The following is a 25,065-nucleotide window of genomic DNA, read 5'->3' on the forward strand; positions in this document are numbered from 1 at the left end:
GGAGAGAGGGGAGGGGGAGAGTTGGGGAGAGAGAGAGAGCACGGGAGAGGCTGCGGCTGACGGTAAGAGCGCACGAGGGTGGGTGGTGGGTGACTGAGCAGGCAAGGCTGGTGGTGGATGGGTGGGGTTGTTGGAGAGACAGGGAAAGGTGAGCACGCCCGCTCAGTACTCCAAATGCGGTGTGTGGAGGAGGGGGGGGGGCGGTTGGGGGGTTTTGGCGCGTAGGCGAATGCGATGCAGCCCCAACAGGCGATCGTCACGGAGCCCCTAGATGTTGGGGACGCCGGTCACCCTTGCCTCGTCTCCTCTCGGCCTTTGTCGGAATCGTGCGGCGACGGCGATGATGATGCGGCGTGGAACAGCAGCGAGGCGCAGCAGCGGCATCGTCGCCAGCAGCCGTCGCAGCAGCAGCGGCAGTAGTAGCGGCAGCAGCAGCGGCAGCAACAGAGGCAGCGGGATGAGCTAAACGAGGAGACGGCAGTGGGGCATTGAAGAACACGGGGCGAGCGATGTTTGGCGAGTCGATCCGGGCACGGTCTTGACTCGCGCGCTTATAGGACAAAAGGTCCACACACACACACACACACCGACACACTCTCCACTCCACAGCTAAGGGGGCTGAGTGAGCGAGTCAGCGTTAGAGGCGGTGAGCGTATCGGTCTAACGATTCATAATTGCAACTTAATGAGAATATCATTACATCCGTGTAGGTGAACATCCGAGGCGGACGTCTTATATATGTGATTTCGCTTTCTTTATTTATTTCACAAGCGGTGGACAAGACCCACAAGGTGAGAGAGAATATGCCACGGTCATGCTTGGGGGTTTTTCATTGACGCGCGCGCGTGTGTGTGTGTTGTACTGTTTGTCTACAAGGTGTGATTATTACATCGCCACTAGGGAGACAAAGGATATCGGGCGTGATACTGGCCAGCCACCGCCTCGTGTGCCGTGCGGGCCTGTAGAGGTGCTCGCTAACAGCCCTTGCCCTAACAGTCCGTTGAGGCTATACGGGGGATCTTTGTCTCTGTTTCGTGGGGGAGTGGTCGCCACGTTGGGCTACGGTGCCCCAGCGATCCGAGTTCAATTCCCGCTCACAGCCAACAACGTCGGTGACGAATGTCTGAATCAGTCTTGGGCGAGCAGCACTTGCTCCCAAAAGTACGTCGAGGCTATACGGGGGATCTTCATCTTTGCACTGTTTGCACACGCGAATACAGACAAAGAGCCGTCCCCCATGTAGCATCAACATAATGTTGGGGCAAGTGCTGTTAGCATACAATCACGTGAACACACAAACACACGTGTATTGCGTATGCTCAGCGCATGTTCGTATTTTGACAGTCCATGGATACACACATGTACACTCAATCTCTCTCACACACATAAACAGAGACATGTCCATAGATACACACAAATACACTCTGTCCCATACACACACATATGTACAAAGACATATACACAGAGACATACAGAGATAGACACAGTCACACATACATGTACAAAGACATATACACAGAGACATGGTCATTGACGTACATACAGAGACAGACACACGCATGTAGAAAGACATATGCATAGAGACATGGTCATTGACGCACATACAGGGACACACACATATACAAAGACATACACAGAGACATGGTCATTGACGCACATACAGAGACACACACACGCATGTACAAAGAAATATACACAGAGACATGGTCATTGACGCACATGCAGAGACACACACACGCATGTACAAAGAAATATACACAGAGACATGGTCATTGATGCACATACAGAGACACACACACGCATGTACAAAGAAATATACACAGAGACATGGTCATTGACGCACATACAGAGACACACACGTATGTACAAAGAAATATACACAGAGACATGGTCATTGACGCACATACAGAGACACACACACGCATGTACAAAGACATATACACAGAGACATGGTCATTGACGCACATACAGAGACACACACACGCATGTACAAAAACGTGTAAACAGAGACATGGTCATTGACGCACATACAGAGATAAAGACAAAACCCCCCCGTATAGTCTTAACATACTGTTGTGGCAAGTGCTGTTAGCGAGCACCTGTGAATGCCAGCACGGCACACGAAGGGGATGGGTGGCCAGCACCACGCCCGGCCGCCTTTGTCTCCCCAGACAGAGTCACACACACACACACGTGTGCGAAGACACACACCCAGACGTGGTCACACTCGATCACGTCACGCACGCACGCACACGACCGCGCGTGCATTCGTTTCCGTAGCGGCGTAACGAATGTGGGGGGCACAGGGTACCTACCCCGCCCCCCCCCTCTTGATAACCACCGTTTGAGACGAATCCAACATCGGGACCGCATCTGACCCATTGTCGGAAGCCCTCGAGCTGACGATGTCGCCACTATTGCGCCACCGATCGCTATACGCGATGCAGTATGCATAACGCATGCGCACGCACACATACACGGATAATTGTATCTAAAATATATAATGTAGCCATCAACAACCTAAAAAAGATTCGTACATATGTAAACAGTCGCACAGATATACAAAGACACACACGTTTACGTGCCCCGTATAGCCTGCACCGGATGTTGGGTCCAGTGGTGTTCATGTAGAGACATTCGCACGAACAGATACACAGAGAGATCACGCACAAACACACACACACACACGTACACAATTGCACCCACGTGCACTCATGAACATACACGACTACACATGCGCCCACACATGTACACTGACACACAAGCGCGCAGATGCTGTACATTGTACACACAAATACACGACGAACGCTTGCACACATGAACTGATAAGGTGGACACACGGGCACGTGCACACAGTCACGTGCACGTGTACACGTGCACACCCAGACGCAGTACACACAGAACACCTATACTCTGACAACACTCACACGCTCATATTTTGCATATCATATGTAACAAAGACAAAGATCCCCCGTATAGCCTGAACCCATCGTTGGGACAAGTGCTGCTTGACACGTGGTAGGAGGCTTTCGCGACCAGCATCATCCATAATGCAGGTTGTTTTTTGGGTTAGATCTCGTAAATATATAAATGTGTCGTTAAACCCGCCACCACCAGACACAGCCAATTAGTAAGGGTTTGTCACGTAAACAGAACGTAAACAGGTTGTGTGTTGGAGAGCCAAGCCACAACATTTACAATCTGAGTACGACGTTTCGCCAGTGATTACAACGATGATGAAGCTAGAACTATGATGAAGCGAGGTGTAATAACTGGCGAAACGTCGTACTCAGATTGTAAATGTTGTGGCTTTGCTCTACAACACACCGGTGTGCTGTACTATTGACGAATTGGCCACGTTCTGTTTACATGGCAACCATTACTAATTGGCTGTGTCGGGTGGTGGCGGGGTTAACGACACATTGATATTTTTACGCGCTCTCACCCAAAAAAAAAACCCCTTTGTATTATGGGGCAAGTGCTGTGAGCAAGCACCTAATGGTGGGCAGGGCCACGCCCGGCCAGCTTTGTCTCCCGAGTGGCGATGTTTACACATCGTACGAGGTACCCATTTGATCTGTTTCTTCCTGGTTCAGGAGTTCTACTGCTGGATTGCTGTTTACGCCTGAGGACGACCGCTTGCGTTGCGATCGAAACGTCGCGATATTTATATTTGTTTCATTTTTCTACCTACGTGACCTCACCGAAAGAACCAAAGAGTCTGTGCTCATTTGAGGCTGAGTCGACCTAGGGGAGGCCCAGGACTGGTTCAGAGCGGGAATCGAACTCGGTTCTCCGGGTTCGTAGTTCAGCGCGCAGCGAACAGCGGGTTCACCGCCACACTACCTGGCTGGCGGTGAACGCGACCGCAGCGCGTGTGCCAGGCTCCGTGCACCTCGAGGGCACCGAGTGAAGTGTGCAAGGCTGGCCGCTGGCAAGAGGTCACAGGGCAGGCACAGGTGTTCAGGGTTGGCTGGCTGAGATGACAGGCAGATGCACCTCTCCGTGCTCGCCACTGCGCCAACACACGTCTACAAAGGCGAAGATGCCCCCGTTGTAGCCGGCACACGAGGGGGTGGTGTGGGCAGCGGTGCTCACGTTCACGACACATCGCATCGGGTAGTCATTTAAGGCCGAGCCGACCTGGAGGACGACCCAGGACCGGATCAAATCTTCGCCACTGAATATTGGTCGAGAGGCGGGAATCAAACTCGGGTTGCAGGGCTTGTAGGGCTTGTAGTACAGCGCGCTCACCACTACACTACCTCTCCCCACGACATATAAACAAAACAAAGACAAAGATCCCCCGTATAGCCTGAACAGACTGTAGGGGCAAGTGCTGTTAGAGAGCACCTATGAAGTCCGGAACGGCACACAAGGGGGTGGGTGGCCAGCACCACGCCAGGCCGCCTTTGACTCCCTAGTTGCGATTTTAACTACACACCCTACGAGGTACTCATTTGAGGCTGAGCAGACCTAGGGGAGGCCCAGGACCGGTTCAGATCATCGTTACTGGGTGTTGGCCGTGAGCGGGAATCGAACTCGGGTCGCCGGGTTCATAGCGCAGCGTCGCTAACCGCTACACCACCGCTCCCCAACACACACACACTCACACACAAAGACATACACACAAAGACACACACACAAATAACACACACACAGAAAGACACACACACACAAAGACACACACACAAAGATACACACACAAAGACATACACACAAAGACACACACACAAATAACACACACAGAAAGACACACACAAAGACACACACACAAAGATACACACACAAAGACACACACACAAAGACATTCACATACAAAGATACACGCACACAAAGACACACACAGACAAAGACACACACACACACACAAAGATACACACACGAAGACACACACACAAAAATACACACACACACAAAAAGACACACATACACATAGACACACAGACACAACGACACTCACGCACAAAGACGCACACACACGAAGAAACACACACACAAAGATACACACACACACAAAGATACACACACAAAGACACACACATATACAAAGACACACAAAGACACACATACACAAAGACACACACACACAACGAGACTCACGCACAAAGACACACACACACACAAAGACACACACACGAACAAACACACACACACACAAAGACACACACACAGACACGCGCACGTGGAATGCGCTTGTTCCTAACTGTGCCGCTGTCCCGTGTGTCACGGCTGCCCGTGTCACAACGCATCGCGTGCCGGCGATTGACGTTACTGTGGCCGCTGGAGCCTCTGCGACCGAAACGTCAGCCGGGACGCACCGGGCCTCGCTCGAAAGCTAAGCGGGGTGTGGAGCCTGTAGAGAGGGTTGCCATGGGCAACATCGGACGCAAAGAGACAAAGATCCCCCGTATGGCCTTCGACAGACTGTAGGGGCAAGTGCAGTTAGCGAGCACCTGTGAAGGGCGGAACGACACACACGGAGGGGGTTGGTGGCCAGCAACCACACCCGGCCGCCTTTGTCTTCCCAGTCCGGATGTTTACTCCCTGCAGCGGGTACTCATTTAAGGCCGAGTCGACCGAGGTGAGGCCCAGCACGTGGTTCGGATAATCCAACTCTGCTACCCGAGTTTAGTAGCGGAGTGCGCTAACCACTGCGCCACCGCTCCCCCACCCCACCTTGCAAACATGACTGTGGGTGGTCAGTAGAGGGCGTTGCAGCAAAATCCATTGTTGTACTGCACTTCTATGCTCCAACGTGCAACCCGCGATGACCAGTGTGGTGAAGTATGGTCAAATAGCCACCCACAACCCGATACGGCGCGGGGAGGAGGCCCTCATCCAGCAGCAGCGGATGGATCACGGCCTACGATTGCTGCGGACTGTCTGGCTATTGTGTTTGTGCACGTGGTTTAGTTTGGGTGTTAGTCAGAACACGGCACTAGGTGTGCCCAGCTAACCACGAGTTCGATTCCCGGCCACGGCTAACGTCAGTGGCGAGTGATATCTGAAGCAGAGCTTAATTCCTGTGAACGACACGGGCATGGGATGGGGAGGGGGGCGTTCATCCAGCAGTCGATTAACAGGGAATTAAGGGGCCATCCATTTGGAACGTACGCATGGAGAGGGGAGTGGGGGGGTGTAACCCAAATGCGTACGCGTGCGTTTGGGGGGGGGGTCTACTGACAATGTACGCGTAGGAAACGGGGGGGGGGGGAGGGGTGAAGCCTCGATAATAATTTGTCTACACTGGCCTTCAAATGAGTTAGATAGTCCGGCGGTGGACTATCTGTTTGCTTAAACACGTTAATATTATTAATCCTTGATCGTTTCTACGTGGATTACATATCGGCCGTTCTATAGGATTCAGGGGGGGGGGGGGGGTGGGGGGTGTAAAAAGTCCACGTGCGTACCGGGAGGGGAGCGGCCGGGGTCAAGTTTTGACAGATTTTTGAGTAGCTACTAAATGGAAGGGCCCCAAGCGAGCTGTACATTATTACCGGTACATTGATGCTGGCGATGATTGGCATACTAATAATGACGGCAGGATTGTGTGGTATGATCCGATGATGATGGTGACTGGTGAGGATGATGATCACGGTGATGGTAACTGATGGTAATTGATGATGGTGATAGCGATGGTGATGGTAACTAATGAGTGTGATGATAACGACTCCGATTGCAACTTCTGAAAATGATTGATGGTGATGATAAGGATGATGATGGTAACCATGGTGATTCATAGCGAGTATGATGAACCGGATTCAATCCACTGTTGCGTGAATCACAACGGAAATGTTATTTATTATAATTCATTATTAATATGCATATATACACACACACACAATATCCGCAGTCACGTAATTGAATTAAAATTGCACGCGCGCCGGCTAATAATAATGTGTTTAAAAATACTCGATGGGAGCGAGGGGGCGGGGTTTGGAGTGGGATGGTGGGGGGAGGGGGATGGTGGGGGGAGGGGGATGGTGGGGGGTGGGGGTGGGAGGAGGGGTGGGGGGGTAAATGAGGGCCTCAAGCCTAGCTGTAGTGACGTCAGCATCACCGTCCTCGCTTTCACCAAACACCCACGCGCGAATGCGCACTGCGAAAATGCGAGTTGACCACCACCACCACGACCACCACCGCCCTCTCCCCCTCGCCTCTCTCTCTCTCGCCATTCCCATCGCCTCTCAAAGATACCCAGGTCGATAGTCGGACATCACCATTGTCATCATCGTCATCATTGGCAGCCACGGTTTATCCACTGCTGGATGGATACGTGCCCACCGCACCCTCGCCATCTCCCCGCCCCCCACGCCCACGGGATCAGTGTTCTCGCTCGATCAGTGCTGAGAGCCACCAGCAACAAAATCCGTTCCATTTCTCTACTGCTGGATGGGGGAGACGGGAGGGGGGGGAGGGGTGTTTAAACCATACTTCGCAATCGCTGGCGGTCAGTGCGGGAGCATAGATGTAGGAGCATAGTACAGTACAACAATTCATGCTGATGCCACACCGGTGACCGCAATAGGAGCGGCACATCCCACGACGTCACGTGGGATGCCCATCCAAGCACTAACCTGCTTAGCTTCCCAGATCGGGTGCGTTCGGGGTGGGTGGGAGTGATGATTGTAACGTTCAATCCACTGCTGGATGAAGGTCCCCTCGCAACGTTGACCGATAAAGGGGTGTTGGCCATTCTGGTCAAGTTCGGGTTGGTGAAGGTTGAGACCCATATAGTTACACAGAGATCCATAAAGACTTACATAGAGATCCATAGAGACTTACATAGAGATCCATAGAGATTTACATAGAGACTCACATAGAGACTCACATAGAGACCCATATAGTTACACAGAGATCCATAGAGACTTACATAGAGATACATAGAGACTTATATAGAGATCCATAGAGACTTACATAGAGATACATAGAGACTAGCATAAAGATCCATAGAGACTCATATAGAGATCCATAGAGACTCACATAGAGATCCATAGAGACTTACATAGAGATCCATAGAGACTCACATAGAGATCCATAGAGACTCACATAGAGATTCATAGAGACTCACATAGAGATTCATAGAGTCTCACATAGAGATCCATAGAGATTTACATAGAGATACATAGAGACTCACATAGAGGTCCATAGAGACTCATATAGAGATCCATAGAGACTCACATAGAGATCCATAGAGACTTACATAGAGATACATAGAGACTCACATAGAGATCCATAGAGACTCACATAGAGATCCATAGAGACTCACATAGAGATACATAGAGACTTACATAGAGATCCATAGAGACTCACATAGAGATCCATAGAGACTCACATAGAAATTCATAGAGACTCACATAGAGATCCATAGAGACTCACATAGAGATCCATAGAGACTCACATAGAGATCCATAGAGACTTACATAGAGATCCATAGAGACTCACATAGAGATCCATAGAGACTCACCTAGAGACCCATATTTATTTTGGTTTATGAGAACTCAAGATTAACGTGGGTCAGAAGCTAAACTAAAAAAAATCTAACTATTACGCAAATTGCATCTCCGATTTCCTGAGTGGGAACCCCGCATACCGAGCTGGAAGGCTGCCAGCCAGTGAGCTGGTGCGGCGAACAGCTGTTCTGCAATCCTATATCCATCGAGATGTTTTCAGCCAATGAGTGGGTGAATGCCTGCGGGAGGAACCCGGAGGAACACCCGCAGCAAACCTGCGCGTGCGAGGGGGGGGGGGGCAACGCTCTATCCCACGCCTCGCTGCTGCACTGCATTCTGCCGGCGAGCCGAGGGGGGTACAGCCCACGGGTGGAAGAAGGGAGCCCCGCAACCTTTTTATTTTTGCCGTTGGTGCGGTTGTGATCCACCAACCCTGCCTCCACCGTGACGCAATCACAGGGGGCCGCCACAACCCCCAGCACTACCACCCAGGCGACGTTTCGGGCGACGGTCCCTTCTTCTTCTTCGTCTTCTTCGTCTTCTTCTTCCTCTTCTTCTTCTTTGTCTTCTTCTTCTTCTTCCTCTGCCGAAACGACGTGCGGGGATCCTGTTTGCGCGACACCGCCCACGGCGCCGTGAGACGGAGAGTGAGCCCTGGGCCCGAGTGTCGAATTCTCGCGATGAATATTGAATGCGGCCGCGATTAATGATGGATGAGTGGAACAGCGGTTGGGGCAGTAGACGAAGCACGCGTACGATTGTCCCCTTCCGTTATTATTATTAAAAAAAATATTATTTATCATTCTTGAACGCGTCTCCTCGCCCGGCCGCGCCGATGCTTTTGAAGATCCCGATGCGTCGTCTCCCCCCCCCCCGCCCGAGGAATGAACCAGGCTCATCGCCCCCTTGCGCTGCTTCGGAGATCCGTCCAACGGCAGTGTGCGTATTGGTGGCTGCAGGAAAATACAAATAATTAAATAGACGAGGCAATGCAAGCCCCAGTGGTGCGGTGAGACGAGCCACATCCAAGCAACACGTGCCTGATCGTGATACCCGCCACGGGCACACTCTCTGTGGAGACCGTATGTTCTCCTCCAGTTCTGCACGGGTTTCCTTAGGGTCCTCCGATTTCATTCCATAGCCCCCCCCCCAACCTCCCTAACATTCCCACAGCCCCCTCCACACAATGTAACTGGCATCGACCATTCTGACGTCCAATGCTGATACAATTCCACCGCCAATTGCGCCTTGCACGATTCGAATTTTCATTGGCGGCAGCCAACGGTGGTCGCAGAGATTACGCGCGAGCGGCGGGGAACTTTCTCGATGAAGAATTGTATATTTGAACGTCAAGAAGCACATCGGAGGGCTGGGGGAGGGCGCGTCGAGGGGACGATGTCCACCAGCGGTGGTCGAGTCTAAGGGACGGAGCGGCGGGCAACGGAGGGAATCAACTCGCAGGAGAGGCAGGCGCGGGTCACCCGAGGAAACGGAGCGGCCCAGCCATCAGCTCGGCTCGGAGACCCCCGGAGTGTGTCCCTCGTCCAGCGGTGGATAGATCGTGGCCGATGAGGTCGTGACGTCGGCTCGTGACGCGCACGGCGTTCGCTGGCACTCGTGGGGAGAGAGAGAGAGGGAGATGGGACGACTCGGAGAGAGAGGGGAAGATGGGATGATTCAGAGAGAGAGAGAGAGGAAGATGGGATGATTCAGAGAGAGAGATGGGATGATTCAGAGAGAGAGAGAGGAAGATGGGATGATTCAGAGAGAGAGAGGAAGATGGGATGATTCAGAGAGAGAGAGAGAGGAAGATGGGATGATTCAGAGAGAGAGGAAGATGGGATGATTCAGAGAGAGAGAGGAAGATGGGATGATTCAGAGAGAGAGGAAGATGGGATGATTCAGAGAGAGAGAGATGGGATGATTCAGAGAGAGAGGAAGATGGGATGATTCAGAGAGAGAGAGAGAGGAAGATGGGATGATTCAGAGAGAGAGGAAGATGGGATGATTCAGAGAGGGAGATGGGATGATTCAGAGAGAGAGAGTGGAAGATGGAATGATTCAGAGAGAGAGGAAGATGGGATGATTCAGAGAGAGAGAGAGAGAGGGAGATGGGATTATTCAGAGAGAGAGAGGGAGATGGGATGATTCAGAGAGAGAGAGAGAGGAAGATGGGATGATTCAGAGAGAGAGAGAGAGATGGGATGATTCAGAGAGAGAGAGAGGAAGATGGGATGATTCAGAGAGAGAGAGGAAGATGGGATGATTCAGAGAGAGAGAGGAAGATGGGATGATTCAGAGAGAGAGGAAGATGGGATGATTCAGAGAGGGAGATGGGATGATTCAGAGAGAGAGAGTGGAAGATGGGATGATTCAGAGAGAGAGGAAGATGGGATGATTCAGAGAGAGAGAGAGAGGGAGATGGGATTATTCAGAGAGAGAGAGGGAGATGGGATGTTTCAGAGAGAGAGAGAGAGGAAGATGGGATGATTCAGAGAGAGAGAGAGATGGGATGATTCAGAGAGAGAGAGAGGAAGATGGGATGATTCAGAGAGAGAGAGGAAGATGGGATGATTCAGAGAGAGAGAGGAAGATGGGATGATTCAGAGAGAGAGGAAGATGGGATGATTCAGAGAGAGAGAGAGGAAGATGGGATGATTCAGAGAGAGAGGAAGATGGGATGATTCAGAGAGAGAGAGATGGGATGATTCAGAGAGAGAGAGGAAGATGGGATGATTCAGAGAGAGAGAGAGAGGAAGATGGGATGATTCAGAGAGAGAGGAAGATGGGATGATTCAGAGAGGGAGATGGGATGATTCAGAGAGAGAGAGTGGAAGATGGGATGATTCAGAGAGAGAGGAAGATGGGATGATTCAGAGAGAGAGAGAGAGGGAGATGGGATTATTCAGAGAGAGAGAGATGGGATGATTCAGAGAGAGAGAGGGAGATGGGATGATTCAGAGAGAGAGGAAGATGGGATGGTTTAGAGAGAAAGAAGGAGAGAGAAGAAGATGGGATGCTTCAGAGAGAGAGAGGAAGATGGGATGGTTTAGAGAGAAAGAGGGGGAGAGAAGAAGATGGGATGATTCAGAGAGAGAGAGGGAGATGGGATGATTCAGAGAGAGAGAGGAAGATGGGATGATTCAGAGAGAGAGGAAGAGAGGACGACTCAAAGAGACAGAGAGGAGGGGACGACTCAGAGGCGCGAGGAGGAGGAACCACGGACGAGCGAGAAGGCAGCAGCAGTAGCAGCCAGGCGGCGTTGAGGAGTGTTCTCAACAATTGCCCACGCTCTGCGTCCCTCTGCATATGAAGGTGTTATCGGCCAATGAATGTTGAGCGTTTATCTACGCGCGGGAAGAAACCGGGGTACCCTGACAGCACTCACACGTGCGAGGAGGCGTTTTGCCACGTCACGTCAGTGGAACAGATGGAGATTAATCCGCACTTTGCTGTTCCACCTTGGACCCGGCGTGCGAGAGAGGTACGGCTCCTCCTCTCACAACCCATCTGCGCGGTGATCCACCAACCCTCGCAGCTGCATCCACACACAGTGGTGGATCAGAGGCAACCACGTGCAAAGCCATCACTCTGTACACGTGGATATATATGTATGCGTGTAAATTAAATGTGTGGGGAGCGGTAGTGTAGCGGTTAGCGATTCCAATACCAGTGATGATTATCTGAACCGGTCCTGGGCCTCCTCCTCTAGGTTGACTCAGCCTCAAATGAGTGCCTGGTGCTGTGTTTACAACATCGCCACCTGGGGAGAGAAAGGCGATCCGGGCGTAGTGTCGGCCTTCATAGGTGCTACTCGCTGACATCACTTGCCCCAACAGCATGTTAAGGCTATACGGGGGATCTTTGTCTTTGCGTGAATATATATATAAAACGGTGTACACGCATATATTAATCCCCGTAGCGACGAGGTTTTTTTTTAGCTTAGCTGCATGGCATGCGATGTCTCCCACGTGATGTCTCCCTCGCCCGATATGACCCCAGCCTCAGGCGCGGTTAATTCAAGTGCCGTGTCTCTCTCGCATTTCCTGTCGCTGCCATTCCACTACTCACTTCATTATTCCAGGATTTTCATGAGTTGTAATATTATTCGCGATGGTATGGTATAATGAATTATTCAGGGTTGCCGCAAAGCGGTGTAACGGTCAGAAAACACTCGGGGCTTGCAGTCCAGGGGTCAGAGGTTCGAGTCGATGACCCGGGGCGGCAGGTGAAATCGTAGGGCACATTTTTGTTCTTAAATCAGAATCGTTTTAATATGTATTTATTCTCGAGGGACCCGATGAGCTGTGAAGCTCTCGTATCACGGATGTCCAATAAGGGGCACGGGGTTAGTAGTCGACTCGTTGCCGCCAGTCATTAATGTTTCAGCAGCCGCTCGTTTAGGAACCCGAACGCTCTATCACCTGACCCTTAACCCTCTATCACCTGACCCTTAACCCTCTATCACCTGACCCTTAACCCTCTATCACCTGACCCATAACCCTCTATCACGTGACCCATAACCCTCTATCACCTGACCCATAACCCTCTATCACGTGACCCTTAACCCTCTATCACGTGACCCTTAACCCTCTATCACCTGACCCTTAACCCTCTATCACCTGACCCATAACCCTCTATCACGTGACCCATGACCCTCTATCACGTGACAGGCCGGGTGCCGTGGGGTAAAGTGTGGGTGTCTCCCACCTCTTACAATAATTCTGGCTTCAATGGAATAGAGAGACAGAGAGCGAGAGGGTCAAGATACCCTCTCTTGAATAGACTTCTCTGGCACGGCAGTGGCGTAAGAAATAACTTTCAGGGCTGCGCCTTTATTATTCGAAGTTAGTTGAGCCCTCGGTGGGGGGTGTTGCTTGACCATACTTCACCACTCTGGTCAGTGCGGATCGGTAGGAGGTTGGCCCCTATCCGGTAGAGCTACTCGGGCCTGCAAAGTCGTTGTAGGTACATCATGGACGCGAATTTTTTTTCGCACCGTACCTTAGCCAACCGTGCCCATCGGAGGTGCGATTAGCAACGGTTGGCCACATCATCCAGCAGTGGATTGAACACAGCTCGTGTTGATGACGATGACCTCATCGTCGGCGTTGTCATCGTCACAGTGGCGAGATAGTGACACGTCCCCTTGCCGGCTGGCTACGTACGGTGCAAAAGAAGTTCAAAATGAAACACATTAAAACCACGCCAGTTTTGACGCAGTCGGATCTGTCAATATCAGAGGCTGCATTGTTTATATATGCACTGTGTATCATCGCACGTGGCATTTATGTGTCATGAAGAAGGGCCATTTCCCGAAACGTTGCCTATCATATATGCCACCGTACCCTTTCAAGGCCACCGCGTTATTGACACGGAAAGTGTCGCGTGTCGATCTCGATCGCAAGCGGAATCGCGAACAGGGAATCGCGAGCAGAGAATCACGAGCGGAATCGCCCGCGGAGACGGTGCTGGGGGAGAGGCGAGCAAGGGGGTGAATTTGAGGTGAACTCATCCACGCGTGGGTTGAGACTCGGCCTGCCTCGGACCTTTGCCTCTCTTGACCGGCGGGGATATTTTTAGATACATCGTTATCGATCGCTCCGCTTTGTGCTGAATCGATTCGAGGTCGATGTTCGAATGGGCTGTGGCGATTTTTGATTATGAATGTCGTTTCCCCCCCCCCAACCAACATCTCCACAATCTCCCTCCTGATCATCTCTCTGACATCTTCCCCATCTCCCTCCTGGTCATCTCTCTGACATCTCCACAATCTCCCTCCTGGTCATCTCTCCGACATCTCCCCATCTCCCTCCTGATCATCTCTCTGTCATCTCCACAATCTCCCTCCTGGTCATCTCTCTGTCATCTCCACAATCTCCCTCCTGATCATCTCTCTGACATCTCCCCATCTCCCTCCTGATCATCTCTCTGACATCTTCCCCATCTCCCTCCTGGTCATCTCTCTGACATCTTCCCATCTCCCTCCTGGTCATCTCTCTGACATCTCCACAATCTCCCTCCTGGTCATCTCTCTGACATCTCCACAATCTCCCTCCTGATCATTTCTCTGACATCTTCCCATCTCCCTCCTGGTCATCTCTCTGACATCTCCACAATCTCCCTCCTGGTCATCTCTCTGACATCTCCCCAATCTCCCTCCTGGTCATCTCTATGACATCTCCCCATCTCCCTCCTGGTCATCTCTATGACATCTCCACAATCTCCCTCCTGGTCATCTCTCTGTCATCTCCACAATCTCCCTCCTGGTCATCTCCCTTACAGCTCACTCTCCCTCCTATTCCTCTGAGCCCTATCTCTTCTATTCCCATTTTCTCTCTGCCTCTGCGATTCGTCTCCCATCTCTCTCCCGACCCTCTCCGATGTCTCTCTCGCTTGATGCACTCCTCATTGACCCCCTCTCCCCTTAATTGCTCGCTCCCCCGTCGCTTTCTCTCCTCCCTCTTCTTTTACGATCAGAGGAAACAGGAAGATGCTCGGTGTAGTCGGCACTTTGCTTCGCTCATCATTTCGGTTTTTTTTCAACGCTTTGCTTTTTGTGCCCCCACCCCCCTTTTTAAATGAAAGATTTCACAAAAGATTTCACGCTCTGCTCTCATCCTTCTTATACCCCTTCCCTCCCTCTCTCTCTCTACCCCCTCTCTCTGCCCCCCCCTCTCTCTGTACCCCCTCTCTCCCTACTCTATGTCTATGTTTCCCCTGTTTTCTATGTAATATTTTGATTTTTATTAAACTACGACAAGTGCTGCATCTGCACTCAGCCCTTCTCGCAGTCCCACGGCCTCCCACGGGTAGCTCACAATCTGCACGCACAGAGCTCTCTACCGTCATCTGCTACCGAGCACGCGGCCCTCCTCCAGCGCCCACTGCTCCCCCCCCCCCATCCTTACCCTGTCCTGAGAGGAACGCGCACACACAAAGACAAAGATCCCCCTCCTTGTGTAGCCTTTAACAGATTGTTGGGGCAAGTGCAGTTAGCGAGCACCATTGAAGGCCGGCACGGCACACACGGAGGGGGTTGGTGGCCAGCAACTACACCCGGCCGCCTTTGTCTTCCCAGTCCGGATGTTTACTCGCTGCAGCGGGTACTCACACGAGGGGGTGGTTTGGCCAGCACCATGCCCGGCCACCTTTGTTTCCCCCTCCCCCCCCCACCACTATACGCACCAGACGTTACTTGAAGCAGGGATCTCAGCGGCAGCTCTGTGATACCCACTTCTGCGGGCCGTTCTCTTGACGCTCTACGTACTTCGCGAGATTCCCGAATGGATTCCTCGTCGCGTTGCGTGACTACGACAGCAGAATCGTGGTTAAATTGTGGAAAATAAAAATGCAGTTCGGTATATCGCACACACACACACAGACAGCCGTGCATGCTGGGCGTTCCTTCGCACCGTACGCAGGCCAACCGTGCGACTATGGCCATCTAATCAACACAACGGGCCATATATTCAACCCATAGGGACACGTAGGCATACAGAGAGAAACAGAGGCGCACAGAGAGCCATAGAGATGCACACACACCCATAGAGATACATAGATGTCCATTAAGGACAAGCATCAGTCGTGCTAATTGAGGCCATGCAACCCAGAGGGTGGACCATAAAGTAAACCCATGGAGTCTCATAGAGACACATAGAGACTCATTGAGGCACATTTATACATACATAGATACACACAGAGACACATAGGGACACATAGATATACATAGATATACATAGAGACTCATAGAGACACATAGAGATACACAGAGATACATAGAGACACACAGAGATACATAGACACACATAGAGACACACAGAGATACATAGAGATGCATAGAGACACATAGAGACACACAGAGATACATAGAGACACATAGAGATACATAGAGACACACAGAGATACAGAGATGCATAGAGACCCATAGAGACACAGAGACACACAGAGACACACAGAGATACATAGAGACCCATAGAGATACATAGAGACACACAGAGATACAGAGACACATAGCGATACATAGAGATACATAGAGACACAGAGATACATAGAGACACACAGAGATACAGAGATGCATAGAGACCCATAGAGACACATAGAGACACACAGAGACACACAGAGATACATCGAGACCCATCGAGATACATAGAGACACACAGAGATACAGAGACACATAGAGACACATAGAGATACACAGAGATACAGATATGCATAGAGACACATAGAGACACACAGAGATACAGAGAGACATAGAGACACACAGAGATACAGAGACACATAGAGATACATAGAGACACACAGAGATACATAAAGACACATAGAGACACATAGAGATAAACAGAGATACAGAGATGCATAGAGACACATAGAGACCCATAGAGACGCATAGAGACACATAGAGACACAGAGATACATAGATACACACAGAGACACATAGAGATGCATAGAGACCCATAGAGATACGGACTACGGACCGCACGGTGAGCCCACTGTGATCTGGGCCTCTTCAACGAAGGAGGAACAGCGACACGACACGAACTCTCTGTCCCTGCTAAAGCTGTCTCATGCTGGTCAGCAGCAGTAGCAGCAGGACCTCGACATTGGCATCGAGCTCCTGAGCAACAGTGCTGTCATCAATAACAATACTACGACCACAATAATACCAATTATTCTTCTCCCTGGTTTCTGTTGTTCTGTCCGGCACGGGCAAGTGACTCACGCTGCCGGATACCCGAGAAGAGGGAACGGGCGTTCCCACCCAGAGATCACTCGAATATCGCTGAACGCGCGCGTGTGTGTGCGAGTGTGTGTGTGCTTCCGTGTGTGTGTGTGTTGCGAGCGTGTGTGTGTACGTGTGTGTGTGCGGGTGTGCGAGTGTGTGTGTGTGTGTTGCGAGCGTGTGTGTGTACGTGTGTGTGTGCGGGTGTGTGTGTGTGCGAGTGTGTGTGTACGTGTGTGTGTGCGAGTGTGTGTGTGTGTGCGAGTGTGTAGGTGGCTGTGTGTGTGCGAGTGTGTGTGTAAGTGTGTGTGTGCGTGGGAGCGGTGGCGCAGCGGTTAGCGCGCTGCGTTACGAACCTGGCGACCCGGGTTCCATTCCCGCTCGGGGCCAACACCAGTGGCGATTATCTGAATCGGTCCTCGGCTTCCGCTAGGTTAACTGAGCCTCAAATGAGTACCTGATGCGGTGTGAAAACATCGCCACTGGGGAGACAAAGGCGGTCGGGCGTAGTGCTGGCCACCCACCCCATCGTGTGCCGTGCCGGCCTTCATTAGGTGTGCTACTCGCTAGCAGCACTTGCCCCGACAGCTTGTTAAGGCTATACGGGGGATCTTTGTCTTTGTGGCGTCTGGGTTCGTGTTCCGAGCACGCTGCTGCCTCAGCATCCGGTGCCAGAGTAAGAGAAGATCACAGAGGAATGATGCAGCCACGTTCCTTACGAGGAAGTGAATTCAGTTCAGTCGAACGGAAGAAAGTCATCATCGTCGTCGTCGTCATTATCATCATTGTTTACGATCAATATATCATTCAATAAAACCAAGAGCGGGGGGTAGGCTCAAAGATCAGAACATTGTCGTCTGTGGTTTTCTATGTAAGTCTATGGGTCTCTATGCAAGTCTATAGGTCCCTGTGTGAGCATATGGGTCCCGATGTAAGACTGTGGGTTATCTATGCAAGTCTATGGGTATCTATGTGAGTCAATGGGTCGCCGTGTGACATCTATGGGTGTCTATGTCAGTCTATGGGTCTCTGTGTGAGTCCATGGGTCACCGTGTAAAATCTATGGGCGTCTATGTCAGTCTATGGGTCTCTGTGTGAGTCCATGGGTCACCGTGTAAAATCTATGGGTGTCTGTGTCAATCTATGGGTCTCTATGTGAGTCCATGGGTCTCCGTGTGACATCTATGGGTGTCTATGTCAGTCTATGGGTCTCTGTGTGAGTCCATGGGTCTCCGTGTAAAATCTATGGGCGTCTATGTCAGTCTATGGGTCTCTGTGTGAGTCCATGGGTCTCCGTGTAAAATCTATGGGCGTCTATGTCAGTCTATGGGTCTCTGTATGAGTCCATGGATCTCCGTGTAAAATATATGGGTGTCTATGTCAGTCTATGGGTCTCTGTGTGAGTCCATGGGTCTCCGTGTGAAATCTATGGGTGCCTATGTCAGTTTATGGGTCTCTGTGTGAGTCCATGGGTCACCGTGTGAAATCTATGGGTGTCTATGTCAGTCTATGGGTCTCTGTGTGAGTCCATGGGTCTCCGTGTGAAATCTATGGGTGTTTATGTAAGTCTATGGGTCTCTGTGTGAGTTCATGGGTCTCTGTGTGAAATATATCGGTGTCTATGTCAGTCTATGGGTCTCTGTGTGAGTCCATGGGTTTCCGTGTGAAATCTATCGGTGTCTATGTCAGTCTATGGGTCTCTGTGTGAGTCCATGGGTTTCCGTGTGAAATCTATCGGTGTCTATGTCAGTCTATGGGTCTCTGTGTGAGTCCATGGGTCTCCGTGTGAAATCTATGGGTGTCTATGTCAGTCTATGGGTCTCTGTGTGAGTCCATGGGTCTCCGTGTGAAATCTATGGGTGTCTATGTCAGTCTATGGGTCTCTGTGTGAGTCTATGGGTCTCCGTGTAAAATCTATGGGTGTCTGTGTCAGTCTATGGGTCTCTGTGTGAGTCCATAGGTCTCCGTGTGAAATATATGGGTGTGTATGTCAGTCTATGGGTCTCTGTGTGAGTCCATGGGTCTCCGTGTGAAATCTATGGGTGTTTATGTCAGTCTATGGGTCTCTATGTGAGTCCATGGGTCTCCGTGTGAAATCTATGGGTGTCTATGTCAGCCTATGGGTCTCTGTGTGAGTCCATGGGTCTCCGTGTCAAATCTATGGGTGTGTATGTCAGTCTATGGGTCTCTGTGTGAGTCCATGGGTCCAGTCATAGGCAAAGGATATGAGAAACGTCTGGAGCCTGGATTTGAATTGGGGGACGGGGTTTTCCAGACTGTGGGGGCAGCAGAGAAAAATGAGCGACCCCCTTAATAGAAGAGCTTGACAAAAACTCATCACCAGCAGCAGCCACGATCAATCCACTGCTGGATGAAGGACTTACACAAGACGATATCGCCATCTCTCACGATGCTGCTGATGTTGTAATTTTAACGTTTGTAAATCATAAAAAAAAATATTCGACGAACATCGTGAGCGTGCACACTCACTACTCCGCCTTTGTACGCATGTTTGTCGAACTTCTTTCGCACCGTACGTAGCCGACCGTGCTTTATCGGCGGCTCGCTAACCTTTGACGCGTCCGCACGCTGCTGCAGGTCGCTTCCAATCTCCTCGCTGCTGTGACCGGGGACGGCCGGACCGACAAGGGTGGTGGTGGTGGTGGTCGTGGTGTTGGTGGTGTTGGCAGAGTCGACGACGACGACGACGAGGAAGAGCGAAGGACGAGCCGATGCCGCCGCCGGATCGAGTCTAGGCACCTCTCGGAGCATGAACGAGGACGTCTCCAACTTATCGGCGCGCCTCACCCCCTCGGCCGCGATGATCATGGAGGGCTCCGTCGACGGAAGCAACTCCTCCTCGTCCCTGGCCGCCGCCTCCGTGGTGCCCAGCTTCTCCTCGGTGAACCCCTGGGACGTGGCGCTGTGCGTCACGGGCTCGCTCATCGCGTGCGAGAACGCCGTGGTTGTCGCCGTGATCGTCCACTCGCCCGCGCTGCGCGAGCCGATGTTCCTGCTCATCGGCAGCCTCGCCACGGCCGATCTCCTCGCGGGCCTGGGCCTCATCTTCTACTTCGTGTTCCAGTACGTGTACCAGTCGGACGCGTCGAGCCTGGTGAGCGTCGGCCTCCTGGTCGCCTCCTTCTCCGCGTCCGTGTCCAGCCTGCTGTCCATCACCATCGACAGGTACCTGTCGCTCTACTACGCGCTCACCTACCACTCGGAGAGGACAATGTCGTGCACCTACATCATGCTCGCCACCACGTGGGGCGCGTCGCTCGTACTCGGCGCGCTGCCCTCGCTCGGCTGGAACTGCCTGCGCGACTTCGCCTCGTGCAGCATCATCCGACCGCTCACCAAGAACCACGTGGTCTTCCTCTCCGTCACCTTCCTCTTCGTGTTCGCCATCATGCTGCAGCTGTACGCGCAGATCTGCAAGATCGTGTGCAGGCACGCGCAGCAGATCGCCGTGCAGCACCACTTCCTCGCCACGTCGCACTACGTGACCACCAAGAAGGGCGTCTCGACGCTTGCCATCATCCTGGGCACCTTCGCCGCGTGCTGGATGCCATTCTCCATCTACAGCCTCATCGGCGACCTCAGCTTCCCCAGCGTCTACACGTACGCCACGCTGCTGCCCGCCACCTACAACTCGGTCATCAACCCCATCATCTACGCGTTCCGCAACCAGGACATCCAGAAGGCGCTGTGGATCCTGTGCTGTGGATGCCTCTCCACCAACGTGCCTTTCCGCGCGCGGACACCAAGCGACGTTTGACCGCTGCCCTGCCCTGCCCTGACCCCGCGCGCCCCACCACTCGCCCCGTTGTGAGGAGGTGGTGGTTGCGTTGTGTAGTAGTGGTGGTGGCCACTTTGGTTGTCAAAGTGAGGAGTGCTGGAGGTAGTAGTGGTTGTCAGTCTGTCTGCCTCTCAACGTGAGATGGCTGCTGCTGCTGCTACTACTGGTGGTGGTGGTGTAGTTGTGGGTGGTGGGCGGTTTCTTTCTCAACGTGAGAGCGACTGCGTGGCTGTCAACGTGAGGACCCGTGGTGGTGGTGGTGGCACTGCTGGTACTGCTGCTGGTGACTCACATTCTCAGCGTGAGAGCTGCAAGCTGGTCAGTCAAGTCTTCTCCCCCCCCACGGGAGCGCTGTGTGACACGTGTGCCCCACGGATGGACGGAAGAACACACGGGAGAGGTGGAGTGATGGGCGGAGCGAGAGGGAGACGCGCGCGCACACACACACACACGACGCCTCGGTCACTCTCTCAAACTCATCGGTGGCGTCACGCCGCCAATGACTCACCCAGCGGATGATGGCGCAACAGATACCCAGGCTGGTCCTTCACGACGCTAAGGGGGGCGGTGGAGGTGGGGGGGGGGCCTCGGAGGTGCAACCTTGACCGTGGCGTCGTCATCGTCATCGATGTTTTTGTTTTTTAAAGAGTCGTCCCGCTCCAAAAAAAAAAAACATAAAACGAGCGCGACCATCGGATGGACACAAACATGTTAAGAAATAAGACAAAACGTACGAGCGGATTTCAAGAGCAGTGCGAGCGAAACAATCTCAGAGTGCAGCTGCGCCCACCTCTCGACGTGGATTATTTAAATGATGTCATTGTATATTTATTTATATATTTATTTGCTTAGCCAATTGGGTAGAGCGCGGACTCACTCTCTTGAGGTGGCGGTGAACACGCGGATTCACCCACGTGCTCTGTGCGCTCCACGTGCTCCACGTACTACCACGTGCTCCGTGCGTCCCACGTGCACCACGTGCTCCACGTGTTCCGTGCGCTCCACGTGTTGCGTGCGCTCCACGTGCACCACGTGCTCCACGTGCTCCACGTGCTCCACGTACTACCACGTGCTCTGTGCGTCCCATGTGCACCACGTGCACCACGTGCTCCACGTGCTCCGTGCGCTCCACGTGTTGCGTGCGCTCCACGTGCACCACGTGCTCCACGTGCACCACGTGCTCCACGTGCTCCGTGCGCTCCACGTGTTGTGTGCGCTCCACGTGCACCACGTGCTCCACGTGCACCACGTGCTCCACGTGCACCACGTGCTCCACGTGTTCCGTGCACTCCACGTGCTCCGTGCGCTCCACGTGCACCACGTGCTCCACGTGCACCACGTGCACCACGTGCTCCACGTACTACCACGTGCACCGCGCGCTCCACGTGCTCCACGTACTACCACGTGCACCGCGCGCTCCACGTGCTCCACGTACTACCACGTGCTCCGTGCGTCCCACGTGCACCACGTGCTCCACGTGGTCCGTGCGCTCCATGTGCGCTGGATGGGTGGGGGAAGGGCGTGGCTTTGGTGTTGAGTGGTCGCTGCTGTCTCTCTCAGTCCCGCGTCTCGAGTGAAAATCCGCAGACACGAATTCGCATGTTTGTTGTTGTTGTTGTGGTGGTGTTGTTAGCAAACAAACAAAAAAAGCAGGGCATGATTGTGATACTGCAGCCTGTATCTGTGAAGTTGTGGATCGTGGCGGGGGAGGGGGGGGAAACTAGTACCGGACAAAACAAGTCCGGACTAATATATTTTTTATTTTTCTGGGCGATGAACGGTGCTGGGTGCGAGGCGGGTTTTCCATACATCGCGCGGAGTCAGTGCAGATAAAATTTATTTTTTATTTAAATCATCTCGAGCCTCCTGTAAATCACGTGACTGGTGTGTGGCCACCCCACTCCTAACCCCTCCCCTAGGAGTGGAGGGGGGGCCGGGGTTGACCATACTTCACCACGCTGCTGATTAGTGGGGGTAGATGCATGCCGAGGTGGAGCACATACGACGTGCAGAGCATAGAAGTGCAGTACAACAACCGTGGCATTCGGCCGCAAGTACTGCTCTCCGCTGCTTACACAGAACTTAGCCGCCCCCCCCTCCTCCTCCCCCCTCGGCAGCCTATAACACCTGGTATTGCCACGCGGTGTTGGGTGTTAATGGGGACCACGCGAGCAATTAAAATGTAACAGGAACACTCGCGGAGACACTGAAACACTTTTTTTTTGCGTGACCACGTGGGGAGAGACCACAGCGCGAACCGGCCACCACCGAGACCTCGTAATGCTTGTCTCAAGGTCAAGGGGTCACAGTTGACTTAAACTGAAACGGTATGATCTAGGTTAAGGCCACACTTGAGCTACGTTGCGTTTTTTTTTTGGGGGGGGGGGGGTATTTTATTATCTTTCAGAAGCGGCCTGGCCATCGCAAATGATCGCCCAGCGAAGTGGCTGTTGTTTTTTTTTTTTACAAAGTGTTTCTCATGTTAGTCTTGTAATTCACATTGGGGGAGGGAGAGTGGTGGCGCAATGGTTAGCGAACTGTACAGGGTGCTTCAAAAACAAATGTTAACATTTCTGAGAATTTGCTAAAATACCACAATAAATGTGCTGTTGCCTCCGGGCACTGGAGATAACCTGGAGAAGATTCCAGGCACGCGTTGACAACGATGGCGAACACGTGGAGACTCTTTGGCTTTTTGAAGCTATGAACATTACATTTGTTATCATGTTACAGTGTAGTATCCGTTCTTTTCCAATAACATAGTCCCATGTAAGCGTTTACATGTTTTTGAAGCACCCTGTACTATTAACCTTAAGGTCTGAGTTCGATTGCCTGCCGCGGTTAACATCAGTGGCGAGCAATACCTGAACTAGTCCTGGATGTCAACCGGCATTTGACCAGCGTGGTGAAGTATGGTCAAACAAACATCGCCCGTAGCCATCAGTGGATTGACAAAAGTGGATGTGTGCATTCAAAACAACAGACCAATGCAACGCCAACACGCTACGGATTTCTCTCTCTCTCTCTCTCAATTGCGTGCAAGAGTAGGCCACATAGCCCCCTGACGGAGACCCTTCTTGTAGCGGTGCCGTGCGCAAGCAATTGCAGGGCTGCGCCTTGACCTTTTACATTGTCGCGGGTCTGGCGGATAGGTCGGGCACCACAGTGGCGAGATGTTAACTACCTCGCCTGGTATGCAGGAGGTCGTAGGTTCGATCCCGACCCTGACGCCAGCTGCTGTATATGGAGTTTGTGGTGTCTCTCTCTCATCATCATCACACGATGACTAGGAGATGTTAACAACCTCGCCTGGTCTCGCCTGGTCTACAGGAGGTTGTGGGTTCGATCCCGACCCTGACGCCTGTCTCTCTCTCATCATCATCACACGATGACTAGGAGATGTTAACAACCTCGCCTGGTATGCAGGAGGTCGTAGGTTCGATCCCGACCCTGACGCCAGCTGCTGTATATTTGGAGTTTGCGGTGTCTCTCTCTCATCATCACACGATGACTAGGAGATGTTAACAACCTCGCCTGGTATGCAGGAGGTCGTAGGTTCGATCCCGACCCTGACGCCAGCTGCTGCTGTATATTTGGAGTTAGCTGTGTCTCTCTCTCTCATCATCATCACACGATGACTAGGAGATGTTAACAAGCTCGCCTGGTCTACAGGAGGCCGTAGGTTCGATCCCGACCCTGACGCCTGCTGCTGCTGTATATTTAGAGTTAGCGGTGTTTCTCTCTCATCATCATCATCATCACACGATGACTAGGAGATGTTAACAACCTCGCCTGGTCTACAGGAGATTGTAGGTTCGATCCCGACCCTGACGCCTGCTGCTGTATATTTCGAGTTTGCGTGTCTCTCTCTCATCATCATCACGGTGGCTATGAGATGTTAACTACCTCGCCTGGTATGCAGGAGGTCGTAGGTTCGATCCCGACCCTGACGCCTGCTGCTGTATATTTGGAGTTTGCGGTGTCTCTCTCTCTCCCCGTGGTCGCGTGGATTTTTCCTCCCGGTCCTCCGGGTTTTTCCCTCCGCATTTAAAATCAACGTCACTGCTTTAGATGCCCACGTGACGATA

At 52.2% G+C, this 25,065-nt stretch overlaps 1 protein-coding gene across 2 annotated transcripts; it reads left to right on the forward strand.

The window, feature by feature from the left end:
• Positions 1-30: 30 nt before the first annotated feature.
• On the forward strand, positions 31-24,035 carry LOC116953362 (G-protein coupled receptor 12-like). 2 transcript variants are annotated; one of them, XM_032973503.2, is made up of 2 exons: positions 31-62; positions 19,777-24,035. In XM_032973503.2, the coding sequence occupies exon 2, from the start codon at positions 19,949-19,951 to the stop codon at positions 20,954-20,956; it is 1,008 nt and encodes a 335-aa protein (XP_032829394.1). In that variant the 5' UTR covers positions 31-62; positions 19,777-19,948; the 3' UTR covers positions 20,957-24,035. The 2 variants fall into 2 exon arrangements, with proteins under 2 accessions (XP_032829394.1, XP_032829393.1); XM_032973502.2 differs by lacking the exon at positions 31-62 and adding an exon at positions 107-791.
• Positions 24,036-25,065: the final 1,030 nt, after the last annotated feature.

The sequence above is a fragment of the Petromyzon marinus genome, chromosome 51, assembly GCF_048934315.1.
Source record: "Petromyzon marinus isolate PM22_M1 ecotype Great Lakes invasive population chromosome 51, UKy_Petmar_22M1.pri1.0, whole genome shotgun sequence".
NCBI lineage: Eukaryota > Metazoa > Chordata > Hyperoartia > Petromyzontiformes > Petromyzontidae > Petromyzon > Petromyzon marinus.